The sequence below is a fragment of the Rhinopithecus roxellana genome, chromosome 13 (assembly GCF_007565055.1).
Source record: "Rhinopithecus roxellana isolate Shanxi Qingling chromosome 13, ASM756505v1, whole genome shotgun sequence".
Taxonomy (NCBI): Eukaryota; Metazoa; Chordata; class Mammalia; order Primates; family Cercopithecidae; genus Rhinopithecus; species Rhinopithecus roxellana.
The window spans coordinates 108,276,776-108,303,201 of NC_044561.1; the positions used below are offsets into that span (position 1 = coordinate 108,276,776).

The 26,426-nt window shown below is 44.0% G+C and overlaps 1 protein-coding gene and 1 non-coding gene across 5 annotated transcripts in view; one reads left to right on the forward strand and one right to left on the reverse strand.

The window, feature by feature from the left end:
• PHF20 (PHD finger protein 20) overlaps positions 1–26,426 on the forward strand; it is a 170,099-nt gene that overhangs the window by 133,394 nt on the left and 10,279 nt on the right. For 3 of the 4 annotated variants that reach the window (XM_030914946.1, XM_030914948.1, XM_030914949.1), the window contains 5 exons: positions 69–233; positions 3,506–3,684; positions 13,398–13,527; positions 17,210–17,405; positions 24,902–25,313. In XM_030914946.1, coding sequence (XP_030770806.1) covers positions 69–233; positions 3,506–3,684; positions 13,398–13,527; positions 17,210–17,405; positions 24,902–25,313 — 1,082 coding nt within the window. The remainder of the gene's footprint in view (positions 1–68; positions 234–3,505; positions 3,685–13,397; positions 13,528–17,209; positions 17,406–24,901; positions 25,314–26,426) is intronic. The other variant, XM_030914947.1, reaches the window with a different exon arrangement.
• Positions 14,193–14,298, reverse strand: LOC115892988. Its single transcript, XR_004052953.1, has one exon. It is a non-coding gene; the product is annotated as a U6 spliceosomal RNA (small nuclear RNA).

Consider the following 26,426-nt stretch of genomic DNA (forward strand, 5'->3'; position numbering starts at 1 on the left):
GAGATTGATTCTGGAATGCACCACTGTTATCTAGGGTTGTTCATTCTTTCCTGATCCTGTTCTTCCAGAATGCCCCTGCAGTGAGGAGATCAGTGACACCTCCCAGGAGCCTTCTCCACCCAAGGCATTTGTCGTTACCAGGTGTGGGTCCTCACACAAGCCAGGGGTCCATATGAGCCCGCAGCTTCATGGCCCAGAATCTGGACACCACAAAGGGAAAGGGAAAGCACTGGGTAAGGAGGCTCTTCTGGCCTGATCATTTGCTGATCATTTATTGGAAAATACAAGCATACCTGGGAGATATTACCAGTTTGGTTCTAGGCCACTACAATAAAACAGATAAAGCTAGTCACACATAATTTTTATTTTCCCAGTGTTTACAAAAGTTATGTTTATACTATATTGTAGTCTGTTAAGTATTCAGTAGCATATGTCTAAAACAATGCATATACCTTAATTGAAAAATATTGCTGTGCTGAGAAATGTCAAGTTTTTTGGAGTAAGTCCTCAAAAGCATAGACAACAAATACAGAAATGGACAAGTGGGATTGCATCAAGCTGAAAAGCTTATGCACAGCAAACTAAACGATTATTAGAGTGAACCGAAAACCTACTAAACGAAAGAAAATATTTGTAAACTATTCATTAACAAGAGATTAATAACCAGAATATATAAGAACTCAGCTCAATAGAAAAATTATTCAATGTAAAAATTGGCGGCCAGGCGCGGTGGTTCACGCCTGTAATCCTAGCACTTTGTGAGGTGAGCCTGGTGGGTCACTTGAGCCCAGAAGTTCGAGACCAGCCTGGCCAACATGGTGAAACCCCATCTCTAGAAAAATACAAAAAATTAGCCAGACGTGGTGGTGTCTGCCTTGTAATCCCAGCTACTTGGGAGGTTGAGGCAGGAGAATCACTTGAACCCGGGAGGCTGAGGTTGCAGTGAGCCGAGATCATGCCACTTCACTCCAGCCTGGGCGACAGAGCCAGACTCTGTCTCAAAAACAAAAACAAAACAAAACAGTAAAATATGTTATATATATATACACACACACATATATAATGTATATATGTAAAAAATCAGTAAAATGTTATATATATACATATATATACACACACACATATACATATGTGCTCAACCTAATATGGGCCCTGGAAGGGGAGGCGCCCACTCACCCAGGTGTTACAAAGTCCTGCTGGCATTGAAAAACCTTCTCACTTGCTGCATTGGCCGTTGTGCCCTGCTACATGATGGTACAGATGAAGGCATCGAAGTGTAAGCGAATATGCACGTGAATGACGGTATTTGTTCACACACACGACTCTGAAAACACATCTTTGAGCCCTCTCGAGAAAGGCTTTATATATATAATACACACACACACACACATATATATATATATAGTTTTGTTTTGTTTTTGTTTTTGAGACAGAGTCTCTCTCTGTTGCCCAGGCTGGAGTGCAGTGGAGTGATCTCGGCTCACTGCAACCTCTGCCTCCCAGATTCAAGTGATTCTCCTGCCTCAACCTCCCAAGTAGCTGGGATTACAGGCGTGCGCCATCACACCTGACTAATTTTTTTGTATTTTTAGTACAGACAGTTTCACCATGTTGGTCAGGCTGATCTTGAACTCCTGACCTTGTGATCCACCCACCTCGAACTCCCAAAGTGCTGGGATTACAGGCATGAGCCACCGTGCCTGGCCTGTTACATTTCTTAAAACTTTCTTTGAGATAAAATTCGTTTAGTTCTTCCATATGTTCTGAGAAATGTGACATATGTGTTCATTAGATCAATCTTGTTTTGATGTAATGTTCAAAAATTTGAACTAGCAGTACATTTCATTATGTTAACTGACAATGTAAAAAATGAAAGCTGTGTGCGGTGTCCACACCTGTAATCCCAACACTTTGGGAGGCTGAGGCGGGTGGATTGCTTGACCCCAGGAGTTCAAGACCAGCCTGGGCAACATGGCAAACCTTGTCTCTACAAAAAATACAAAAAAAGTTAGCCGGGTGTTGTGGCATGCACCTGTAATCCCAGCTACTTGGGAGGCTGAGGTGGGAGGAACACCTGAGCCCAGGAGGTCAAGGCTGCAGTGAGCTGTGATCATGCCACTGCACTCTGGTGTGGGTGACAGAATGAGACCCTGTCTCAAAAATAAATAAATAAAATATAATAAAAAACAAAAAAATATTTTATTGCTTAAAAATGCTGACAGACACAAAGTGAGTATTTGCTTTTGGAATAATGGTGTCAATAGACTTTCAGGGTTGCTGCCACACACCTTCAGTTTGTAAAAAAAATACATTATCTGTGAAGTGCAATAAAATATTAATAGTTATACCTGACTTAGAACAGTGTCTGGTTCAGAACAAGTGCTTAGTAAAAGTTAGATGTGATTATAACTAATCAGGCCTCAAATGATTCTACCTCTGATTATCCCTGTAATCTTCCCCTTCCTCATTCCTCACTGTCTATAGAGTTTTTGTTTTTTATTTTTGTTTTTGAGACAGAGTCTCACTCTGTCACCCAAGCCAGAGTGCAGTGGCATGATCTTGGCTCACTGCAACCTCTGCCTCCTGGTTCAAGTGATTCTCCTGCCTCAGCCTCCCCAGTAGCTGGGATTACAGGCGCACCACCACACCTGGCTAATTTTTTGTATTTTTAGTAGAGACAGGGTTTCACCATGTTGACCAGGCTGGTCTCAAACTCCTGGGCTCAAGTGATCTGCCCACCTTGGCCTCCTAAAGTGCTGGGATTACAGGCATGAGCCACTGTGCCCAGCCTGTTTGTCTTTTGAGACATAGTCTCATGCTGTCACCCAGGATGGAGTGCAGTGATGTGATCATAGCTCACTGCAGCCTCAAACTTGCAGGCTCAAGGGATCCTCCTGCCTCAGCCTCCTGAGTAGCTGGGACTATAGACATGCATCGCTGTGGCCAGCTAATTTTTTTTTTCTTTTAGTGGAGACGGGGTTTTACCATGTTGCCCAGGCTTAACTTGACCTCTCGAGCACAAGCAATCCTCCTCCTTCAGCCTCCCAAAATAATGGTATTAGAGGCATGAACCACCATGCTCAGCCTTTGTTTACAGAGTTTTAAAGGTAGCTCTGGATACAGACAGACTGTAAGCCAGGTCCTGACTGGATGGGGTGAAGCTGAAGAACATGTTAGAGTTGTCAGGGATGGTGGTCTGTGTGGTTCATGGGGAGTTGTAGCTCCTCTGCCACTGAGTTCTATGATCTTGAATAGCCACTACCCTTGGGCTTCATTCTCTCAGTGAAATGCGGAAGTGGAGTTGAGTTCACTGCCTGGCAGCATGCCTCCTTTGGGCTGTTACTAAATGACAGATCCAAGGACAGATCAGCATCCTCATTTCCTTGCCCTATGAATATTCTTGCTTGGAGTAGTGGAACTATAAGGTCATTTTTCATTCTTGACAATCAAAGGGTTTTAATTTTATAACCTAAAATGGTAGCTATTGTTTTCCCTTTCCTCGTAGAGGAGGATAATTTGAGTGAGTCCTCTTCTGAGAGCTTTCTCTGGAGCGATGATGAGTACGGCCAAGATGTGGATGTGACCACCAACCCAGACGAGGAACTTGATGGGGATGACCGCTATGACTTTGAGGTGGTCCGTTGCATCTGTGAGGTCCAGGAGGAAAATGACTTCATGATTCAGGTAGGGAGAACTTCCAGGAAACAGGTCTAGAGAAGCACAAACTGGTCCTTGGAGGGAATTTTGAGGCCAGCAGCAATGGCAAGTCATACCAGAGCCCCAGATAGACAGCATGAACAGCAGCAGACTGAGCTTTGCTTTTTGGTTTGGCTTCCTCAGAGTTCCAGGCTGCCATACATAGTCCACTGATGGAGTAAGAGAGGACTTTAGGGATCACTGAGTCTAAACCTCTCATGCTCTGCTTGAAGCAGCTGGGACCCGCAAATGGGAAGGGCCTTGCCTGTGGTCACAAAGTGAGGAGTTGAGCAGCAGGGACTGAAATCTTTGGAGTGGCAGTTTAGTCTTCCCATGGACTCTTATCTTCTCTTTGAGGTAAATTGTCTTTGTGATCATGCAGGCTGGCTTTATAACTTCTATGTTTCTTTTTCTTTATTTTCCTGACATTTGAGTCTGTCATCTCCATCTCTGAGATGTGCCTGTGGTTGGCGGGACCTCTTTACTTGCTTGGGGAAACCATGCCTGGCCAGCACCTGCCTGCCCTGGCCCTTGTCTGTAAATCGCAGTTCTGGGAGAGGTGGCGCTGGCTGGCTGGCTTCTAAGGGTGTCACAGGTTCCCTGGGTGTCTTGACAGCTGCCCAACTGGCTTGGAAACCTGAGTTTTTAAAAGTCATGGTTATATTGGTTAGGGTATTTTTTAGGGGCAAGTACAAATATTGTTGGGAAATAGACTGGGTCCCAGGACTCAGAGGCAGGGCTGCCTTCAGGCTCAGAACCTGGAATTCCATCTTGAGGGCCTTGGTCTGCCTTGTTTCCTGCTGCTCTGGAGTCCTTTGGTTATTTTTGATTTTATTCCTTGCTTATTTTCTTGGAAAATGCAAAATGGTCACTTTTGGCCTTGCCCCAATTTTATATTTTTGTGTTCAAGAGACTAGGTAGACCAAGGTGAGAATCTTAGTCCCAATTCTAAATTTCTGAGTAAGGAATTCCAGCCAAATTTAGATCAGATATTAGTTTTTGGAACAGTCACCTGTGGCCAGAGGGGAAAGAGTTTGTTATGGGTCAAATGCTCTCCCCTGGTCTAGTTATCTGGTCTGATGGTAGTAGAGCTTACAGATTATTGACAGGGGCAAAAAGGCTGCCTGGGGCCCCCCTGTGTTATATTATAACACGAATGGGGGTTCAGGGGTTGTTCCCAGTAAAGGGGGTGGCTGCCCATCGTCCAATAAGAATCTATATAGCCTACTGAGATTATGAGAAACAGGCCCAGCCCCTTTGGCTTGCTTTCTGTGATAGAATATTATTTCCTTGCCCTTTCAGTACTATAGGTTGGCATGGCATGGATTTTTTTTTTTGAGACGGAGTTTCGCTCTTGTTTCCCAGGCCGGAGTGCAATGGCGCGATCTCGGCTCACCACAACCTCTGCCTCCCAGGTTCAAGTGATTCTCCTGCCTCTGCCACCCAAGTAGCTGGGATTACAGGCATGCGCCACCTCGCCCGGCTAATTTTTGTATTTTCAGTAGAGAAGGGGTTTCTCCATGTTGGTCAGGCTTGTCTGGAACTCCCAACGTCAGGTGATCCACCTGCCTTGGCCTCCCAAAGTGCTGGGATTACAGGCGTGAGCCACTGCGCCTGGCAAAATATTTTTGTTATGATAATTTTTTTTTTTTTTTTTTGAGACAAGTCTTGCTCTATCACCCAGGCTGGAGTGCAATGGCGCAATCTCGGCTCACTGCAACTTCCGCCTCCTGGGTTCAAGCGATTCTCCTGCCTCAGCCCCCTGAGTAGCTGGGACTACAGGTGCCTGCCACCACGCCCGACTAATTTTTGTATTTTTAGTAGAGACAGTGTTTCACCATATTGGCTAGGCTGGTCTCGAACTCCTGACCTTGTGATCTGCATGGCATGGAGTTTTGAAATTCACTTTTGGACCTTGACTTAATATACAGTTGCATTTTTTCCTCTCATTCTTTGAATTTGTTGTCTTTGTACTCAACAGTCCCCTTTCCTTTTATTTCTTGAAACATTGGGACTTTGCCATAGCTCTTTAAACTTTCAGAACAACTAGAACTGAGTAGATGTATTTGCTTTTTTTTCTTTCATTTTCCTAGGGCTTTTAGAAAACACTTATTTTGAAATAATCATAGATTCACAGGAGGTTGCAAAGAAATGTACAGGAAAGTCCCATGAATTCCTCTGCTGGTCTTCCTCCCATGCCAACAGCCCATAAACCCACAGTAGGATATCGAAACTACAAAACCAGTTGACATTGGGACAATCACTAGAGCTTATTCAGATTTTACCAGTGATATACACGTACTCATTTGTGTGTGCATATAGCTCTGTGTGCTTTCATTACAAGTATAGCCTTGTGTAATCACTCACACAATCAAGGTACTCAGGTATACTAAGACCACGAGATTCCCTCCTGGTACCCTTTTTAGCCATACTTATCCCTAACCCTGGAAACACTAAACTGTTTTAACTGTCTATATGTAATTTATGACTCTTGGTTAATGGAATCACATGGTATGTATCTTTCTCAGAGAGGCCCTTTTTACTCTGTGTAATATCCTTGAGATTCATCCATGTTGTTGTGTGTTTCAGTGGTCATTTATTCCTATTGTCCAGTAGTATTCCATGCTATGGATGTACCACAGTCAGGCTCTTTTTGTTAATAGAACTAAAGCAACTCTATGGAGCTAAGGTAACTGTGTCCAGCTGAGTAGTGATTTAAAGTTTCTGGAGTGTTTTCAGAAATACCATCGCACCTCTAACAAGGCTATCTCAAGTCACTTGTTTGGGAAAACAAAATTACGAAGATACGATTTTGTTCATCGTTGTAGAACCATTAAATAAGTCATCAGATTATGATTTGAACCCGGGGCACCCAGTCAAGTGCTTTTTCCCTAAGGGGCCTTAGCTATGGAGATTTACATTTACAGTTGAGAAGTGAAACAAGAAAAATTTGTTTTTGAAACATAATAGTACCATCTAGACTGGCTGACCAACCCTTCTGCAGCACCACCAGTGCACACACGCATATACATACACACATACATACACACACTTTAGGCTGAGGGAGAGTCTTGTCTTTTTGAATAGCCTTCATAGTCACCTCTGGGATTCAAGGGTACCTGATATTTAAGACCTTTAGTATACTTTGGTTCAGTGGTTTTCAAACATTTTTGAATATCAGAACCCCTTTTCAGAACCCCTTTTCCTAATGGACTGTTTCATAGAACCCCAAAATATGTAACAGGTAACAGCAATAGTTTTGAAAGTTCAAAATGGATGATCTTTACTTGTGAGGTCGGAGATGTGAATGGTGGGCATATTCCCATGATTCTGATATGCTGTCAGAGCTCTGAGTGACAGACAGTTGCTGACTTGGAGCACTTCAATGGCTCATTTGTTTTTCTCCATTTGGTTACACAACAGTGAGACAAGCGTGATGCACATGGCCATTGTCAGGGTGACTTTTCCTGAACAGCATGCTGTGTAGTTACTTTGATTAATCAGAGATGGGAGGACAAGCTCCGTTTTGAGGTCAACATAATACTGAGCTATCCTAGCAATACAAAATTGTGTGTGGTGGCGGGCTTTATTGTCTTAACATTTGACTTGGAACATGTTTGAGTGCTCATCTTTTTTTTTTTTTTTTAATTGTCCTATCTTAAAAACACACACATTTTGCAGATTCTCTGAAGCCCTGTGGACTACTATTAGATAATTGTTGGCTGGGCATGGTGTAATCCCAGCATTTTGGGAGGCTGAGGCGGGAGGATTGCTTGAGCCCAGGAGTTTGAGACTGCCCTGGAAACACAGCAAGACCCTATCTCTACAAAAAATAAAAAATAAAAAAACTAGATGAGTATGGTGATGCATGCCTGCAGACCCAACTACTCCGGAGGCTGAAGTGGGATGATCACTTGAGCCTGGGAGTTCAAGGCTGCAGCAAGCCCTGGTCGTTCTGTTGCACTCCAGCCTGGGTGACAGAATGAGACCCTGTCCCCCTCCCAAAAAAAGAAAAGAAAAGAAAAGAAAAGTTATATAACTCAGACTATTACTTTTTAGTAGATTTTTTTTTTAAGTTTGTTTTTAAAAGGACGTTAAAGATCTTTAGTTTCTACTCTGTCATCCTTGAGCATATGCTCAGTTCTAGGCCTTGTTAGCTTGACAGATTTGCCCTTTATCTGCCTGTTAAAATCTTCAGTGGGTGAGGAATGAATGTCCCTCCTGGCAAGGCTATTCTGCCTAACGGTATGTAACCCATTTCTGATCCACTCTGGTACTTTCTCCATTGACTTTTCTATAAGTAGCAAGGATCTTGGGGTGTTTGAGGGTAGAGGTTAATGTGCCGTTATGTGCTATATGAAGAAACTAATTTCGGGGCAATCAGGGCCACCAGGAGCATGGCGGAGTCAGGAGCCAACTTGATCTCCCACTTCCCAGGCTCCACAAGACCTTGTGTCTCGAGCTCACTTCAGAGCTTCTTGGCTTTTGTTCCAGAGGACTTTTCTGTGCTGTCCACCTGAACCAAGAGTGTCCATCTGGCTTTGTGTTAAGGAGAGAGTTTCTGACTGTCCTGTCACTGAGAGCAACGTACCTTTTCCACTCAATAACTTTAGCAAAAGGCATAAATTCAGAGGGAGCTAGCTAGAACAAATACAATTTAAATTTTTAAAATGTGTTCACCATCTAATTAGGAAGACATGAATAAATTTTTCTTAAATCTTTACCTTAAATTGATATTTTGAATAACCCTAGAATACATTTAGAGTGTGTTTTCTAGAAGTGCATGTATTACTATAGAGAAATAACTTTTTGGATCATTTTCATTATATGAGTAGTATCAACATCGTTCATGTATTATTGCTATTTGATCTTATTTACCAGTGCTAATTTAAATCACTGGAAGGTTAAAATCCTACTTAATAATCATGGTATTTGAGGAATCTGGCTACCACATAAAAATGAACATCAGGAAATACAGAACATCAGGAAATACACTTGATATTTAAATTATTTTAATTGCCATAGAGCAGGTTTTGTTAAGCTTTTCCTTAAACGGCTAGATAATAAATTTTTAGGTCTTGTTGCACCTACTGGATTCTTCTTCGAGCAGCTGTAGGCAATATGTAAAACAAATTTTCACCTGTATGGTTGGGTGCAGTGGCTCACATCTGTAATACCAGCCCTTTGGGAGGCCGAGGTGGGCAGGAGTTCAAGACCAGCCTGGGCAACATGGCAAACCCTGTCTCTACAAAAAATACAAAAATTAGTTAACTGTGATGGTACACACTTGTCGTCCCAGCTTCTCAGGAGGTGGGTGGACCACTTGAGCCTGGGCAGTCAAGGCTGCAGGGAGACGAGATTGTACCACTGCACTATAGCCTGGGGAATAGAGTGAGACCCTGTCTCATAAAACAAACAAACAAAAACCCCTAAACAAATGAGTATGGTTGTGTTCACGAAATACTTTATTTGCAAAACAAGTCAAGCTGGCATTGGCACATGGGCTGTAGTTTGCTGACCTTTGCCCTACAACAACAAGTATTAATATGTATTAAGTGCCCAACTCCAGTAAAGATTATGTAGCAGTTTTAAAAAGAAGCCCATTTTAATGACCTAGCACTGTGGCTCACACCCATAATCCTAGCACTTTGGAAGGCTGAAGCAGAAGGATCGCTTGAGTCCAGGAGTTCAAAACCAGCCTGGGCAACATAGAGAGACCTTGTTTCTACAAGAAATTAAATAAAAATTAAGTAAATAAAAATTTAAACAAAGAAGCCCATTTGAAAGTTTTGGTTATTTTAAAAATCATATTATTTGTTGGTACCTAATGCACTGACATAATTCAAAGTCCAGAAAGCACACAGAGAAATAACTTATCACCAGAGAAATACCTTGTCACCAACTACCCATTCCCTAGAGTCAGCCCTTATCAGTTTCTTGTATATCCTTTCAGAAACATTCTATGGCTAAACAAACAATAGCAAATGTATTTTCTCCTTTTAAAAATTTTTCGGTAAAATACACATAACATTAAAAGTTACCCTTTTTATTTTTATATTTTTCTTTTTTGAGACAGGGTCTTGCTTTGTCACCCAGGCTGGAGTACAGAGGCACAATCACAGCTCATGGCAGCCTCCAGCTCCTGGGCTCAAGTGATTGTCCCACCTTAGCCTCTTGAGTAGCTGGGACTACATGCACACACCATCACACCTTCTAATTTCTTTAATTTTTTTTGTAGAGATGGAATCTCACTATGTTCCTCAGGCTGGTCTCAAACTCCTGGCCTCAAATGATCCTTCCTCCTGAGCCTCCCAAAGTGCTAGGATTACAGGTGTGAGCCACCCTGCCCTGCCTAAAAGTTACCATTATAACCATTTTTAAGCATACAAGTCAGTGATATTAAGTACGTTCACATTGCTTTGCAACCATCTCTTTTTTATCTAAATGCAAATGTTCGCATTTTATGTGTAGTATTTTCTTTTCTTTTCTTTTTTTTTTTTTTTTTTGAGACAGAGTTTTGCTCTTGTCGCCCAGGCTGGTATCCAATGGCGTGATCTCGGCTCACCGCAACCTCCACCTCCCGGGTTCAAGTGATTCTCCTGCCTCAGCCTTGCGAGTAGCTGGGGTTACAGGCATACACCACCATACATGGCTAATTTTGTATTTTTAGTAGAGATGGGGGGGTTTCACCATGTTAGTCAGGCTGGTCTTGAATTCCCAACCTCAGGTGATCTGCCCGCCTTGGCCTCCCGAAGTTCTGGGATTACAGGCGTGAGTCACCATGCTCGGCCACATGTATAGTATTTTTAACATCTTTTTTTATTTAGCAATATGTAAGTTAAAAACCATTTTATTTTCTGCATAATGGTTGAATCATACTTTATTTTATTTTATTTTATTTTTTTGACAGAGCCTCACTCTGTCACCCAGGCTGGAGTGCAGTGGCATGATCTCGGCTCACTGCAACCTTCCTCTCCTGGGTTCAAGTGATCCTCCTGCCTCAGCCTCCTGAGTAGCTGGGACTACAGGTGTGTACCACCAGGCCTGGCTAATTTTTTGTGTTTTTAGTAGAGATGAGGTCTCACCATGTTGGCCAGGGTAACCTCAGGTGACCAACTCCTGACTTTAGGAGATCCTCCCGCCTCAGCCTCCCAAAGTGCAGGGATTATAGGCAAGAGCCACTGCGCCTGGCCCTTTTTTTTTTTTTAAGTTATATAAATATTTGATCTACCTGCAATTTTGCCAGGTAATTAGTGAGAACTATAGCTCCCCATTGTACTAATATCATACCTCACTGTTTGAAATACCACCTTTATTTACTTCATTTCTAAATGTATTTGAATCTTTTTCTGGTTCTCTCTTCCATCGATTCATCTGTCTGTATATTTGCTCATACAATTCTATTTTAATTATTGTACCTTTATGATATTTTTAAAATATCTGGTATGGCTAGTGTCTCCTTATTGCTCTTTTTTCTAGTTCCAAAGCTATTAATTTATTATTTTATTGAGACTTCTTTTTTTTTTTTTTTTTTTTTGAGATGGAGCCTCGCTCTGTCGCCCAAGCTGGAGTGTAGTAGCGTGATCTCGGCTCACTGCAACCTCCGCCTCCCAGGTTCACGAGATTCTGAACCTGCCTTAACCTCCCAAGTAGCTGGGATTACAGGCGCCTGCCACCATGCCTCCCTAATTTTTGTATTTTTAGTGGAGATGGGGTTTCAAAAATATTGGCCAGGCTGGTCTTGAACTTCTGACCTCAAGTGATCCACCCGCCTCGGCCTCCCAAAGTGCTGGGATTACAGGCATGAGCCTCTGCGCCTGGCCAGGACTACATTCTTTTTATAAATTAACCCAAGGATAATTGATATCCATATGTTAACTCTTGCTGTCCAGGAACAGGGTGCACTGTACCATTGACTTACGTCTCTGTGTTCTTCAAGTAGTATTTATGTTTTTTGTTTTTTAGAGAGGGCTTACATGCTTATGGTTATTCTTAGGTATTTTGTCTTTTAGTTTGTTTATTATTCTCATTCATTTCTTAATTTAAAGGAATAATGTGTTTTAGTTACATGCACATGAAAAAAGTTATCATTGGCCAGGCGTGGTGGCTCACGCCTATAATCCCAGTGATTTGGGAGGCTGAGGCAGGCGGATCATGAGGTGAGATCGAGAACATCCTGGCTAACACAGTAAAACCCCACGTCTACTAAAAATACAAAAAATTAGCTGGGCATGGTGGCATGCACCTATAGTCCTAGCCACTCAGGAGGCGGAGGCAGGAGAATGGCTTGAACCTGGGAGGCAGAGGTTGCAGTGAGCCAAGATTGTCCCACTGCACTCCAGCTTGGGTGACAGAGGGAGACTCCATCTCAAAAAAAAAAAAGTTATCATTTTGAAACTGAACTGTATTTGATTCATTTTTGGTGAATCCTGGTTTTCAAAACACAAAATCATTGGTGAGATAGACTTTCATTTTTAATTGTTAGTTTGTTTTCTGCTACTGACCGCCTTTTTGTCACTTTACATTTCTTCTCTGAGCCTTAGTTTCCTCATCTGTAAATTGAAGAATCTAAAACAGATATCTAAAGCCTGTCTTTGCGCTCTGCCCACGTTCATTCTGATATGATTAACTTCCTAGAGACCTTACATCTGCTCAGGGAAGCCCTCTTGATGCTGGGACCTATGTGACTGCCAGTGGTTGAGGACCATCTTGAGCTCTGGATTTCTAGTCCCTTGTGGCCAGGCTGGTGGGCCACCATCAAGGTCATGTCAGGAAGCTCACTGTCCACCTTCTAGGGCTAATTTGTTTGGTTGGGTAGTTAAAAGTTTAGGGTCCTGGTTTGGAATTGCTTGAAGTGGCCTGGTATCTCCTCGAGAGTTCGCCTTTCCTTTTCATTCCCTCCTCTGGACCCTTAGCTCTCAGACCTACTATCCTCAGGCTGTTCATATGTCTCCCAGTGCCACCCTCATTGTTAACTCCTTCCTTTCCCTCTCTGCCTTCTGGCCCTCTCCCCCATCCCCTCAATACTCAAGGAAGGAAGTAGAGCCTTGGGTTGAAAGAATTGGCTTAGCAACAAGCCAGGTTTATGTTCTCATCCACCTTTGCCTTTCAATAGCTGTGTGATCTTTGGTAAGGTTTAGAGAGAATAAATGCAAAGTACCAACCCATGATTACCCCAGCAGGGGTCTTGGGGAATTGACTTGCTCATTAGTGGTTAATAGTATTAACAGTAGCGTATTACATAAACCTGTGTGCTGGGCTCTATAATAGGAGCGTTTATAAATGACCCATTGAATCTTCACAAACAGCCCCAGGAGGAGGGTAGGAATTATGTGTCCCATTTTGCAGATGGGGAAAATAAAGCCCAGGAGAACTGACCTATGCAAAGTCACACAGCTAATGAGTGTTTGGGCCATAATTCCAACTCAGCTTTAAGATGTCACTCATGGGACTGAGGAACTGAATTTTTAGCTTACCATATTAATTTCAATGTAGAGCCACATGTGGCTAGTGGCTACCATATTGGACAGTGCAGTTCCAGATGTGTGACAGCAGCTCAGTTCCACGTTAGTCAGGAGGGAGTGCTCCTTCCTCCCCTCTCCTTCTATCCTCCCACGCCCCTCCCCTCAGCAGGTGGGTCTTACTTTTGGATGGAGAACACCTTCTGAGTTTAATTTTTGTTGCTTCTTTAATTCTAACAGTGTGAAGAGTGCCAGTGCTGGCAGCATGGGGTCTGCATGGGATTACTGGAAGAAAATGTGCCCGAGAAATACACCTGTTATGTTTGCCAAGACCCTCCAGGTAGAGATTTCTGGAGTCAGGGATATAACAGTATGTAGCCTTTTCCTTGGCACAGCTGGCTGTGTATGACACATTTTAAATGTCTGTGGTCTTGAGACTCATTTCTTCAGCATCGGCTAGACTCCAACTCCTCCTCGCCTCTGTTGCTATCCCGCCTGGTGGCCAGCTGTCCTGAACGTAGCAATAAGAGCACATGTGTGAAGGGGCCCACCTATTGGAAGGCCTGGCCTTGAGCTAGAACTATTCCTTTTCTTTAATTATGGTTTTGAAAAAATGCATGAGGTCGGGCGCAGTGGCTCATGCCTGTAATCCCAACACTTTGGGAGGCTAAGGCTTGTGGATCAACTGAGATCAGGAGTTCGAGACCAGCCCGGCCAATGTGGTAAAACTCCGTCTCTACTAAAAATACAAAAATTAGCTGGGCATGGTGACAGGTGCAATCCCAGCTACTTGGGAGGCTGAGGCAGGAGAATCGCTTGAACCCAGGAGGTGGAGGTTGCAGTGAGCCGAGATTGTGCCATTGCACTCCAGCCTGGGCGACAAGAGCGAAACTTTGTCTCCAAAAAAAAAAAAACATGAGATCTACCCTCAACAAATTTTTAAGTGTACAATACAGTATTGTTGTTAATAACTGTAAGTACAATGTTGTACAGCAGATCTCTAGAACTTTCATCCTGTGTGATTGAAGCTCTGTAAAAAAGTGTAGAAACTTCCCAAGTTTGAGTGTCATCCTTGTGTAGGGTCCATGCTAATCTTCTCTTTATTGTTCCTGTTTCAGTGTATGTGCTGCTGAAGTGGCACCTTTTCCTTTTCTTGAGGACTCATGAGGATGGGCATGTGGGCTCTGTCTTTGGCTTTTGGGGGTTGTTGGAGGGTTAGAAACCTGCCTCTGCCCCCTGTGGCAACATCTGCCCTTCATCACATCACTGCCGTCTTGAAGGGAGAAATGCCCTTGAGGGGAAGGAGGAAGGCATGGTTGGGTAGAGCCTGTTGCCACTCTTAGCAGTGACTTAATTCCTTAGCAGGATCAGTTAGTTCCATGGCTATAGAGGTCACCTGTGGCTCTTGGTTGCTCCTTTCTAGAAGGAATGGATTGTAAATATGCAGTTCATTGTCTTAGTTTCCATGGGATGGTGACATTGTCTCCCATTACCACCTGTAAGGTTCTCCCTCAGCTCTAGTCCCTTGATTCCTTTAGAGCTAGACAATGCTTGAGAGCCTCTGCTTTGGTTACTCCTTTCTGTCTGATGAGGTGGGCCTGGTTCTCCTACACCCAGTTTTGCTTATGAGGAAGAAATTGATCCTTGAGGATACAGTTGACTTTCCTCATAAAGCAAATTGGAATTAGAACTGGTTTGCAGAGCCAGGTCTGATTTTGTTGGTTGTCTAGGGAGGGACTGGCCACCAGTTCATTTAACAGCAAGCAGGTCCCCTCTGGGCCTGAAGGCCTCTGTTGTGACACTGTCTCCTTGTACTAAATGAGTCCATAGACCTAGAAGCATCTGCCTCCACTTGTCCCTTTATCCGAAGGAAAGAATGTAGTCAGAAGATTTGACAGGTGAACAAACACAAATCCAGAAGGGACATGACTGGCCCAGGATCACACCACCAGCCAATGCCAGACAGGCGATGAGAACCAGTTGTCTCATATCTTTGTCTTGTAAAACAGGTAGTGCAGCTCTGAATCCTGCTGCTCTAGGCACCACCTGCAGCAGCTGCCTCTGAGCTTCCCCCATATAATCCTGAAGGCTCCTTAGCATATCTTTTAAAAATCTTTTTTTCCCTACCTGTCTCTCTCTACTTTTCCTTCTTTAGAAGTCACATGCACCCTCTTCATCAAATCCTGTGCACTCACTGAACTTCTATGACTTTAATCGCCAAGACTGTGAATAGACTCTTCCTTGAACTGAGCACAGCATGTCTGCCACAGGGTCTACATGTATAGACTGACTCTGCAGTGGGTTGGACCAAAAGTTTAACAGATTCAATTTTTAAAGGCTACTTAAAAATATTGTTAACAGAATCAAGGTGTATCCCTACCATGTATATTAGTAAAGCCAGAAGTAACTCAAAGACCTTAATAGGAATCACCTGGGTTTTTCAGGTTTTTATAGATATTGACAGTTTACAACAGTCTGGTTGAAAGCTTTTCCCTGGGACTTTGGAGCAGGTCGTGTTGATAAGTCACATGTGCTTATGTTTTCAGTCCTTCCTAAGGAGTCCTGTAACAAATAGGATGGCTAAAGCCATCCAGTTCCTACGTTGTTCTAATGAATGGGTAACAGGTGCAGAGAAGGGAAGGGGCCTGATCATCTGTTGAGTTAGGTGGTAGATGGTACATTTGCAGGGGGCCTCGAGGCATCTTTCCATTGATTTGATAAGTCCATTCAAGATGCCTTTTGCCAGGCACTGGGGATACAACCATGAACAAGATCGTTCCTACTCTTTTGGCTCTTAGCCGGGTTGGGAGCCAGAAACAGAAGTTAGAACAAGTTAAGTAAATAAGACTGTGTAAGGTAGTGATGAATGCCATGACGGGAAAATTGATAAGATGACTATGAGGCACTGAGGATGCTCTCAATTTTGAGAAGTAGCAGAAGGCCGCAATCCTGGGCAACATGGCAACACCCCATCAAGAAAAAAAAGAGAGAGAGAGAGAGAAAGAGAGAAAGAAAAATTAGCTAGGCATGGTGGTGCACACCTGTAGTCCCAAATACTTTTGGGAGGCTGAGGTGGGAAGATCACCTGAGCCCAGGGAGGTCGAAGCTGCAGTGAGCCATGTTCATGCCTAACTAAACTAACTGTAGCCTGGACAACAGAGTGAGACCCTGTCAACAAAAAAGGAAAATAAAAGCCGGCCGGGCGCGGTGGCTCAAGCCTGTAATCCCAGCACTTTGGGAGGCCGAGATGGGCGGATCACGAGGTCAGGAGATCGAGACCATCCTGGCTAACACGGTGAAACCCCGTCTCTACTAAAAATACAAAAAAACTAGCCGGGCGAGGTGGCGGGCGCCTGTAGTCCCAGCTACTCGGGAGGCTGAGGCAGGAGAATGGCGTGAACCCGGGAGGCGGAGCTTGCAGTGAGCTGAGATCCAGCCACTGCACTCTAGCCTGGGCAACAGAGCAAGACTCCGTGCCAAAAAAAAATAAAAAATAAAAAATAAAATAAAATAAAATAAAAGCCTTCCTGAGGAGGTGGTAAGGAGCCAACCCTGCAAAGGCTTAGGGAATAGTGCTGCAGACAGAAGGGATGCAAAGAGTTTGATGTGTTTCAGAAACTGAAACGAGGCCAGTGTAAGGGTATGGAGGGGAAGGCAGGAAGGAACTGGGTCCTGTGGGCCTCAGTAAGCCAGAGTTAGAGAGTTAGGGCTTTGGGTATTCTCCTTTGAGCAGTAGGAGGAAATGGAAGGTTTTAAGTAGGGGAGAGAATATTATGATTTAAATTTAGAGATAATCCAGGTGCCCAGCTCACCTCTGGCCAGTTCCAGGAAATCAGGAAGTACAGGCCTTATTCACTACCTTGTCCCCACTACCTAATAGAGAGCCTAGCATACTGTAGGTGCCAAGAAAAGATACACTGAATGAATCAATGAACAAAATGAATATACTAATCTATTCTTCCAGTAGTTTGTACGATAATTGTATGATAGTGATGAAACGGCCTGGGTTTCCTTCAGGCCATGTTTTAACCCTCTTGTTGTCACTGCTGTAGGTCAGAGGCCTGGCTTCAAGTACTGGTATGACAAGGAGTGGCTGAGCAGGGGACATATGCATGGCCTGGCATTTCTAGAAGAGAACTACTCCCATCAGAATGCCAAGAAGATTGTGGCCACCCACCAGCTTCTTGGTGATGTGCAGAGAGTGATTGAGGTTCTGCATGGCCTGCAGCTCAAGATGAGCATCTTGCAGTAAGTGTGGCACCCGCAGTGTTGGGAGCAGTCTGGTTTGGCATGGTCTGGGGGCTGGGTCAATCTGAGAAACTGGAAAGCTACCAAAGCAATCAAATCATAAAACTGACTTTGAGACATTTACTAAAAATTACCAATTATGCGATAAACATTCTTAAAAAAAAAACTTTATTGAGTAATATCTTACATATAATTAAGTTCATCCATTTTAAGAGTTCATTGAATTTTGACATTGTATGCAGCCATGAAGCCACCACCAGAATCAAGACATGGTGTGTGTATTTTGATTTGTTTTTTGTTTTGGTGTACAGTTCTGAGTTTTTGTTTTTGTTTTTGTTTTTGTTTTTTTAAATGGAGTCTTGCTCTGTCACCCAGGCTGGAGTGCAGTGGCAAGATCTCAGCTCACCGCAGCCTCCACCTCCTGGGTTCAAGCGATTCTCCCACTTCAGCTTCCTGAGTAGTTGAGACTACAGGCACCTGCCACCACGCCTGGCTAGTTTTTTGTATTTTCTGTAGAGATGGGGTTTTACCATGTTGGCCAGGCTGGTCTTGGAACTCCTGACCTCAAGTGATCCACCCACCTCGGGCTTCCAAAGTGCTGGGATTACAGGCATGAGCCACTGCACCTGGCTAAGTTATTTGTTTTTAATTGCTGCAAGATATACATAATATAAAATTTACCATCTTAACCTTTTTTTTTTTTTTTTTTTTTTTTTTGAGACAGTGTCTCGCTCTGTTGCCCAGGCTGGAGTGTAGTGGTGCGATCTTGGCTCACTGCAACTTCCGCCTCCCAGATTCAAGTGATTCTCCTGCCTCAGCCTCCTGAGTAACTGGAACTACAGGTGCATACCACCACACCTGGCTAATTTTTGTATTTTTAGTAGAGACAGGGTTTCACCATGTTGGCCAGGTTGGTCTTGAACTCCTGACCTCAGGTGATCCGCCCACCTTGGTCTCCCAAAGTTCTGGGATTCCAGGTGTGAGCCACTGTACCCAGCTCCATGTTAACCATTTTTAAGTGTACAGTTCTGCACAGTTGTCATTCACGTTGCTTTACAACCAGTCTCTAAAACCCTTGTGAAATTGAAGTTCTATACCCTTTAGCAACAGCTGTCCATTTCCCTTTCCCAAAAGCCCCTGGCAACCACTATCCTACTCTGCCTCTCTGAATTTGACTTCTCTAGAGACCTCATGTAAGTGGAGTCATATAGTGTTTGTCTTTTTGTGACTAGCTTATTTCACTTAGAATAGTGTCCTCAAAGTTCTTCCATGTTATAGCATATGTAAGAATTTCCTCCTGAGTAATAACTCATTTTATGTGTATGCCATATTTTGTTTATCCCTTTCATGCTAAATATTCTTTTTCTTTTTTTAATGACATGGGGTCTTGCTTTATTTCCCAGACTGGAGTGCAGTGGCTATTCACAGCTGTGATCATCTACAGCCTCAAACTCCTGGGCTCAAGCAACTCAGCTCATTCTTTTTTTTTTTTTTTTTTTTCTGAGACAGAGCCTTGCTCTGTCACCCAGGCTGGAGTGCAGTGGCGTGATCTTGGCTCACTGCAACCTCTACCTCCTGGGTTCAAGCGATTCTCCCACCTCAGCCTCCTGGGTAGCTGAGATTACAAGTGCCCGCCACCATCCCTGGCTAATTTTTGTATTTTAAGTAGAGACAGGGTTTCACCATGTTGGCCAGGTGACCTCAAGTGATCCGCCCATCTTGGCCTCTCTAAGTGCTGGGATTACAGTCATGAGCCACCGTGCCCAGGCTTGCCTCAGCTCATTCTAAACGTTCTTGATTGGTAAAGAAGGTAAAATTGAAAAAGCTGCTAGAACAGATATTGTTGGCAGGCCTGTTCTCTAGCACAAGGGTTGCTCAGTAAAAATGTCTCTTGGTGGTTTGCTGATACAGAAAAGCTTTAAACCTTTGGAGCTGGCGTTTTGGCTTTTAGTGGCCAGAGAATGAAATTTAGTGTGAATTTCCTCCTGTGGTTGCATTCTATATGTCAGATGACCCAATTTCATGTAAGCGGTGATAAACACATGTGGCTTTTATTGGGGTCTGTTGGCTTTTTGTTGTTGTTGTTGTTGAGACAGAGTCTCACTCAGTCACCCAGGTTGGAATGCAGTGGCATGATCTTGGCTCACTGCTACCTCCACCTCCTGGGTTCAAGCGATTCTTCTGCCTCAAACTCCTGAGTAGCTGGGATTACAGGCACATGCCACCACGCCTGGCTAATTTTTGTATTTTTAGTAGAGATAGGGTTTCACCATGTTGGCCAGGCTGGTCCTGAACTCCTGGCCTCAAGTGATCCGCCCACCTTGGCCTCCCAAAGTGCTGGGATTACAGGCTTGAGCCACTGCATCCGGCCGGTCTCTTGGCTTTTATAACCTACCCTACTTTACCCCATACAGCAACAGGGCCTTGAGTGGGGTAGTGCCTCTTCCATGGTTTCCATGGGTGGAGCCTGGACTAGAATCCAAATCCAGGCTCTGTCAGGTACTTTTCTAACTGTCTCTCTATGTGATACTGCATGACCTTGTGAGCTTTTTTTTGGTTTTAGTATAGTCTGTGTCAGGGACTGCTTTTATTTAAGTTGTAAACAGTGACAGACTAGTCCCATGAGTGAGTTAAGACTTGATAGGCCGCTCCTGGATAGGATTTCCTTTGTGCTGGTTAGTCCTAGAGGAGGCCTGGTGTCAGGCAGAGTGGAGCATCAGGGCCCTGAGATGGCGAGATGGGAATCTGCTTCCTCTTGTGCTCTCTGGCATACAGAGGCCTGGCTTCAAGATCTCTGTGACAAAGGTGGTTGAGGAGGGAATGTTCAACAAGGGTCTGCATTGGTTTGGGTAAAAGCTGAGCTGCTATAACAAGGACCCCCCAAATAGAGGCTCAAACAAAACAAGTTTCTTTCTCATATAAATGAATGGTTCAAGGCTAGGCAGGGATCTAGGCTAGGTAAGTGGCCTTTCTCCATCTGTGGGGTTGGGAACTTTGTTTCCTTCTGTCTTATGGCTCCAGCATTCTCTTAGGGTTCCCCTTATCTTAGGTTCCTTTTGTCTTATTGTTCTGGCATTCTCTTGGGATTACCTCTGTTTGCATGGTTGAAGCAGTTTCACCTGCACCTCAGCCTGCCCCAGTCCCCAGTAGGGGGAAAAGAGAAAAAGAAGAGGGAGGGCAAATAGTTTCTTGGACAGGCCTAATGGCAGGGCAGGCTAGGCAGGTGGCCACAGGCCCTGCTTATATTTAGGAGTAGGGGTGGGGGTGGGGATAAAAGGAAAAGGGGAGGTTGGATGCTGGGGCAATTAGCAGTTGCTGTGACAAAATCTGTTGAGGTAAACTGAATCAAATGACAGCTCTAGATAGGATGTCAGAGACAAGCTATTTCCTCACATTTCATAAAATAGGAAAACTTAACCCCATATAAACCAAATGAGTTTGTTTTTAATGAGATGGCAGCAATTAAATGAAGTAGGTGGATGGTGGTCCACGTGAGTACCTGGGAAACCTTGGGCTACTCCTGATTGTAAACTTTGTTATATTTCTTTAAAAAAAATGTGTGTGGTTTTTTTTTTTTTTTTTAGAGATGGGGTCTTGCTGTGTTGCCCAGGCTGGTCAAGTGATCTACCTGCCTTGCCCTCCCAACGTGCTGGGGTTATAGGTGTGAGCCACTGTGTCTGGCTCATATTTCTTTTATTTTTATTATTTTCTTTTCGACAGTCTTAATAGGGCTGAACTTTTTAAAAATAATAATTGTTATCCTCACACCTTAGCTTCCTGAGTAGCTGGCCCTACAGGCGCCTGCATTTCTTTTCATTTGAGGGTTCTGTCAGATGCTGTTCTCTTTTTTCCTTACTGAAATGTCAGTGTTCCTGGCCTTGGCCCATATTCTGGAGGCTTGCCCCTTCTTTTTTTGTTTTTGAGACAAGGATCTCACTCTGTCACCCAGGCTAGAGTGCAGTGGTACAATCTCGGCTCACTGAAACTTCTGCCTCCCTAGTTCAAGTGATTCTTATGCCTCAGCCTCTCCAGTAGCTGGGATTATAGGCATGTACCACCACGCCTGGCTAGTTTTCATATTTTTAGTAGAGACTGGGTTTTGCCATGTTGCCCAGGCTGGTCTCAAAACTCCTGGGCTCAAGTGCTTTGCCTGCCTCGGCCTCCTAAAGCGCTGGGATTACAGGTGTGAGCCACTGCGCCCAGCCCCTTGTCCCTTCTGAATCCTTATCTAGATCCTCCATCTTTATAGAAATGGCTTTGTTTGTAGTAGAATTAAATCTGTCTTCTAGCAATTCAGAAGAAGGCATAGGAAGATCTTGGTACTTATTATGAATGGAGAAAAGATCCTGGGAAAGGGGAAGGTGGCCCCAGTGTGTCTCTGTATTCATGGATGGTCTCCGTTGTCACGGGCTCTGGGTTTTTATTCTCAGAAATATTGTTCCCCAGTGACCCGGTGAATTTATTTTCAAAGACAAACAATAAAACTGGGACTAACTTCAGAGCATCTGTCACCATAAATAACATGGCCTGGATGGCTGTGCTTACCTTCTTCATGATTGACAGGGCTTGCAAGGAAACGGCAGGGTCATGCTTGTGAGGAGTAGCACCTTCAGATCTCAGCTGGAACAATGAAAATTGTAGGTGGGAGGAAGCAACGACTTTAATGGATTTTTTAATAAAGAGCAGGTCTGTACTCTGGCTTGTGTGTTCCATGTTAACCTGAAAAGTTAACCATGGACCTGAAAGTTAACCATGACTCCCATTTCCCCTGAGCAATTGTGATTTCAGTGGTATGTCTGGGTCCTGAGTAGGTTCCTGGGACAGGCTGATAACCTGTCTGGAGGTGTCCCAAACAATTGATGCCAATTGTTTCCCCCTCTTCCTCAGTGGCTAGCAGTGGTATGGGATTGCTGGAGTGGGAGAGCTGAGACGGGATAGTTGCAGGCCCTTGGGAGCAGAATTTTAGTTCTGTAACATCACTCTGTGCCTTCATGTATATGGCCACTTCCACTTTCTTTTTTTTTTTGTTTGTTTTTTTTGTTTTTGAGACGGAGTCTCGCTCTGTCACCCAGGCTGGAGTGCAGTGGCCAGATCTCAGCTCACTGCAAGCTCCACCTCCCGGGTTCACGCCATTCTCCTGCCTCAGCCTCCCGAGTAGCTGGGACTACAGGCGCCGCCACCTCGCCCGGCTAGTTTTTTGTATTTTTAGTAGAGACGGGGTTTCACTGTGTTAGCCAGGATGGTTTCGATCTCCTGACCTCGTGATCCGCCCGTCTCGGCCTCCCAAAGTGCTGGGATTACAGGTGTGAGCCACCGCGCCCGGCCGCCACTTCCACTTTCACAGGAAGGTACAGGAAGGCATCCACAACATTTTATGTGCACATACATGGAGGCACAGCTTTCAGTAGATGCTCACAGGAGTCTGTGGCCCTAAAAAGGGTAAGAATCTCTGTTCTTTTCTTCAATAACAAACTTTTTTCTTTGGAATGGTGAAAACAAAGTTTCAGAATAATTTTTAGAAGCTTTATCATTAATGGCCTATACATAAATGACAGTTGATTTTATTTTTTTAACCCCTGGGTAATCATTGCATTTTTGTAATTGAATGCCATTACATGCTGGGATCATTGTGACTGTTCATTAATAAGTTAAGCTTATTTTTAGTAAGTCACATTTGAAGAGCACTTTAGGCCACCATTAAGTCATTTAATTGTTATGAAACTCAGTTGGCAAAAAGAGTCAAATTCTGTAAAATACTTAAAGAGATTTATTCTGAGCCAAATATGAGGACTTTGACTTGTGAGACAGCCTCAGGAGGTCCTGAGAACATGAGCCCAAGGTGGTCAGGCTACATACAGGCTACATACATTTTAGGGAGACATAAGACATCAATACATATAAGAAGTACATTGGATGGGTCCAGAAAGGCAGGACAACTTGAGGGGTGGGTTAGAGGTAGATTCAAAGATTTTCTGATTGGCAATTGATTGAAAGAATTAAGTTATTATCTAAAGAGTTAAGTTATTATCTAAAGGCCTGTCGCCAGGTGCAGTGGCTCATGCCTTTGGGCTCCCAGAACTTTGGGAGACTGAGGTAGATGGATCACCTGAGGTCGGGAGTTCGAGACCAACATGGAGAAACCACATCTCTACTAAAAATACAAAATTAGTTGGGCATGGTGGCGCATACCTGTAATCCCAGCTACTTGGGAGGCTGAGGCAGGAGAATTGCTTGAACCTGGAGGCAGAGGTTGCAGTGAGCCGAGATTGCACCATTGCACTCCAGCCTGGGTAACAAGAGCAAAACTCTGTCAAAAAAAAAAAAGAAGAAGAAGAAGAAGAAGAAAGAAAGAGAGAGAGAGAAAAGGAAGGAAGGAAGAAAAAAAAGAAGTAGGGAAGAGAGAGAAAGTGAAGGAAGGGGAGGGTAGGGAGAAAGAGAAAAGGAAGGGAAGGGAGGAAGAGAAAAGGGAGGGAAGAAAGGGGAAGGAAGGAAGATAAAAGAAAGGGAAAGAATGAAGACAAAAGGAAGGAAAGGAAGGAAGACAAAAGGAAGGAAAGGAAGGAAGAAAGAGAAAAGGAAGGAAGGAAAGAAAGAAAAGAAAGAAAACAAAGAAAAGAAAGAAAGGAAGGAAGAAAGGAGTGTCTGGGTTAAAATAAGGGGTCGTAGAGACCAGAGTTCTTACTATGTAGATGAAGCCTCCAGGTAGCAGGCTTCAGAGAGAATAGATCGTAAATGTTTCTTATCAGACCTAAAAAGGTGCCAGACTCTTACTTAGTTTTCTCCTGGCACAGGAAAAGACCTGGAAAGGAAAGGGGATTTCTATAGAATGTAGATTTCCCCACAAGAGACAGCTTTGCAGGGCTAGTTCAAAATATGTCAAAGAAATGTATTTCGGGGTAAAATACTTTGATTAATTACAGTACCTGCTATCTGTTATTTGGTATCTTATTGCTACAAACAGTCTGTTTTGTCAGTCTTAGGGTCTCTGTTTTAATGTTAATGCTGGTCAGTTGTGCATGAGTTCCAAAGGTAGGAGGATTGTCTGACTCCCTTCCCATCATGGCCTGAACTACTTTTTCAGGTTAATGTTGGAATGCTCTTGGCTAAGAGGGGTCCATTCAAGTTGGTTGAGGGTCTTAGAATTTTATTTTTAGTTTACAGTAGCAGACAGATCAGACAGATAATTAGCCCAGTTTCACAGAGGAGGAAGTAGGAATGAGGCTGGTTAAGTGAGTTGTCCCAGAGTTGAAATCCATTCAGGTCTTCTGAGTGAGAGTCCAGTCCCACTCACTGCGTGTGACCACAGTGGGAGCTCACTAAGGAGTGGTCTCCTAGGAGACCACAGATTCACATTCCTTCTTGTTTAGCAAATGGTAGTGTGTGGTCAGATGGTCTAGGTGGAGCTGCTGTCCCTACTGGGAGAGTATTTAGGAATTGGGAACCCCTGCAATCGTCCAGTTACTCCAAAACCCATGCCCTCTTTGTCCTCTCAACAGAAGCCGGGAGCATCCTGATCTGCCACTGTGGTGCCAGCCTTGGAAACAGCACTCAGGGGAGGGGAGATCTCAATTCAAAAACATCCCTGTCACTGACACCAGGAGCAAGGAGGAAGCCCCAAGCTATAGAACTTTGAACGGGGCAGTGGAGAAGCCCAGGCCCCTGGCCCTGCCCCTGCCGCGTTCTGTGGAGGAGTCCTATATCACCAGTGAGCACTGCTACCAGAAGCCCCGTGCCTACTACCCTGCCGTGGAGCAGAAGCTGGTGGTGGAGACGAGGGGCTCTGCCCTCGACGATGCAGTCAACCCCCTCCACGAGAACGGCGATGATTCCCTCTCCCCGCGCCTGGGTTGGCCTCTAGACCAAGACAGGAGCAAGGGGGACAGTGACCCCAAACCCGGCTCCCCAAAGGTATGTGGCTGGCTTGTACTTGTTCTTCATTCATTGCGTGAGTGCTTGTAAGTTCTCCTCCTAGGTTTGAATGTTCTATGGAAGATATTTATTAATAAAACTATATTTAAATTTGCTTACCATAAATATTTTTTGGTTTGCCAAAATGGGTGCACAGTCAGGAGAGCCCACTTAAGCCAAAGATCCTAGGTTCCAGGAAGCACCCACATAATGGCATAGTCAAGAGTGGCGGGTCGTGGGGGCGTGGGTGCAGAGGAAGGGAGAGGTGGGAAGTAGCAAGGAGAATTGGGTTAGGAAAACTCACTTTTTCTTTAAGGCAATTTGCATTATAATTGCACCTAGATGTTAATTCTTAGCATGAGCAAACAATGAGTCAAATGTTTTGTTAGGCAGAATTTTTTCAATCCAGTTGTATGATAGCTTTATTTTGACTTTTAACTTTGAAGCCCTGTGGTAAAAATGGTACACTTTGTCAAAATATTGCTGGTTTCATCAGTTTTCCCAAGAGCCACTTTTGGTGTTTTTGTTATTCAAGTCACTGTCTTCTAGAACCCCCTTGTGTCACCTCATTTGCAGTGTTTTCATCTCTAACTGCTCACTAGGCTCATTGTGCCCTGTCCTCAGTTGTCAGTGAGGCTTTGTATGATTTGAGAGTTCCTCTGCCTCATCATCCTTACTTCCCAGACTTTCTCCTGCAGGTTGGTGTCACCAGCGTTAAATACATTGCTGCATAGTGCCAAGGGGATCCTAGATTACAAGCCCCTCAAGGGAGGGGATTGTACCTCATTCATCCTTGTGCCCTTGACTGTGTCTAAACAGTGTTGGGCAAGGTGGTAAGGACACAGTCTTGAGACAGACGCAGTTTCAGTTCTGGGCTCAGCCTCTTACTGTGATTCTGAGCGGGTTACTTCACCTTCCTGACCAGACCTGTTTTCTTGCTGGTAGAATGGGGCCAGTGAAGCCCCTCAGTTACTATGGAACGTATTTGTGAAAATCCCTCAGCACATTGTTTTGCACATAGTAAGTACTAAATAAATATTGGCTAGAATCTATTTCATTTCAAATGGATGAATGAAAGGATGACCAAATCCTAGAAAAAGTTAGTGGTCCTGT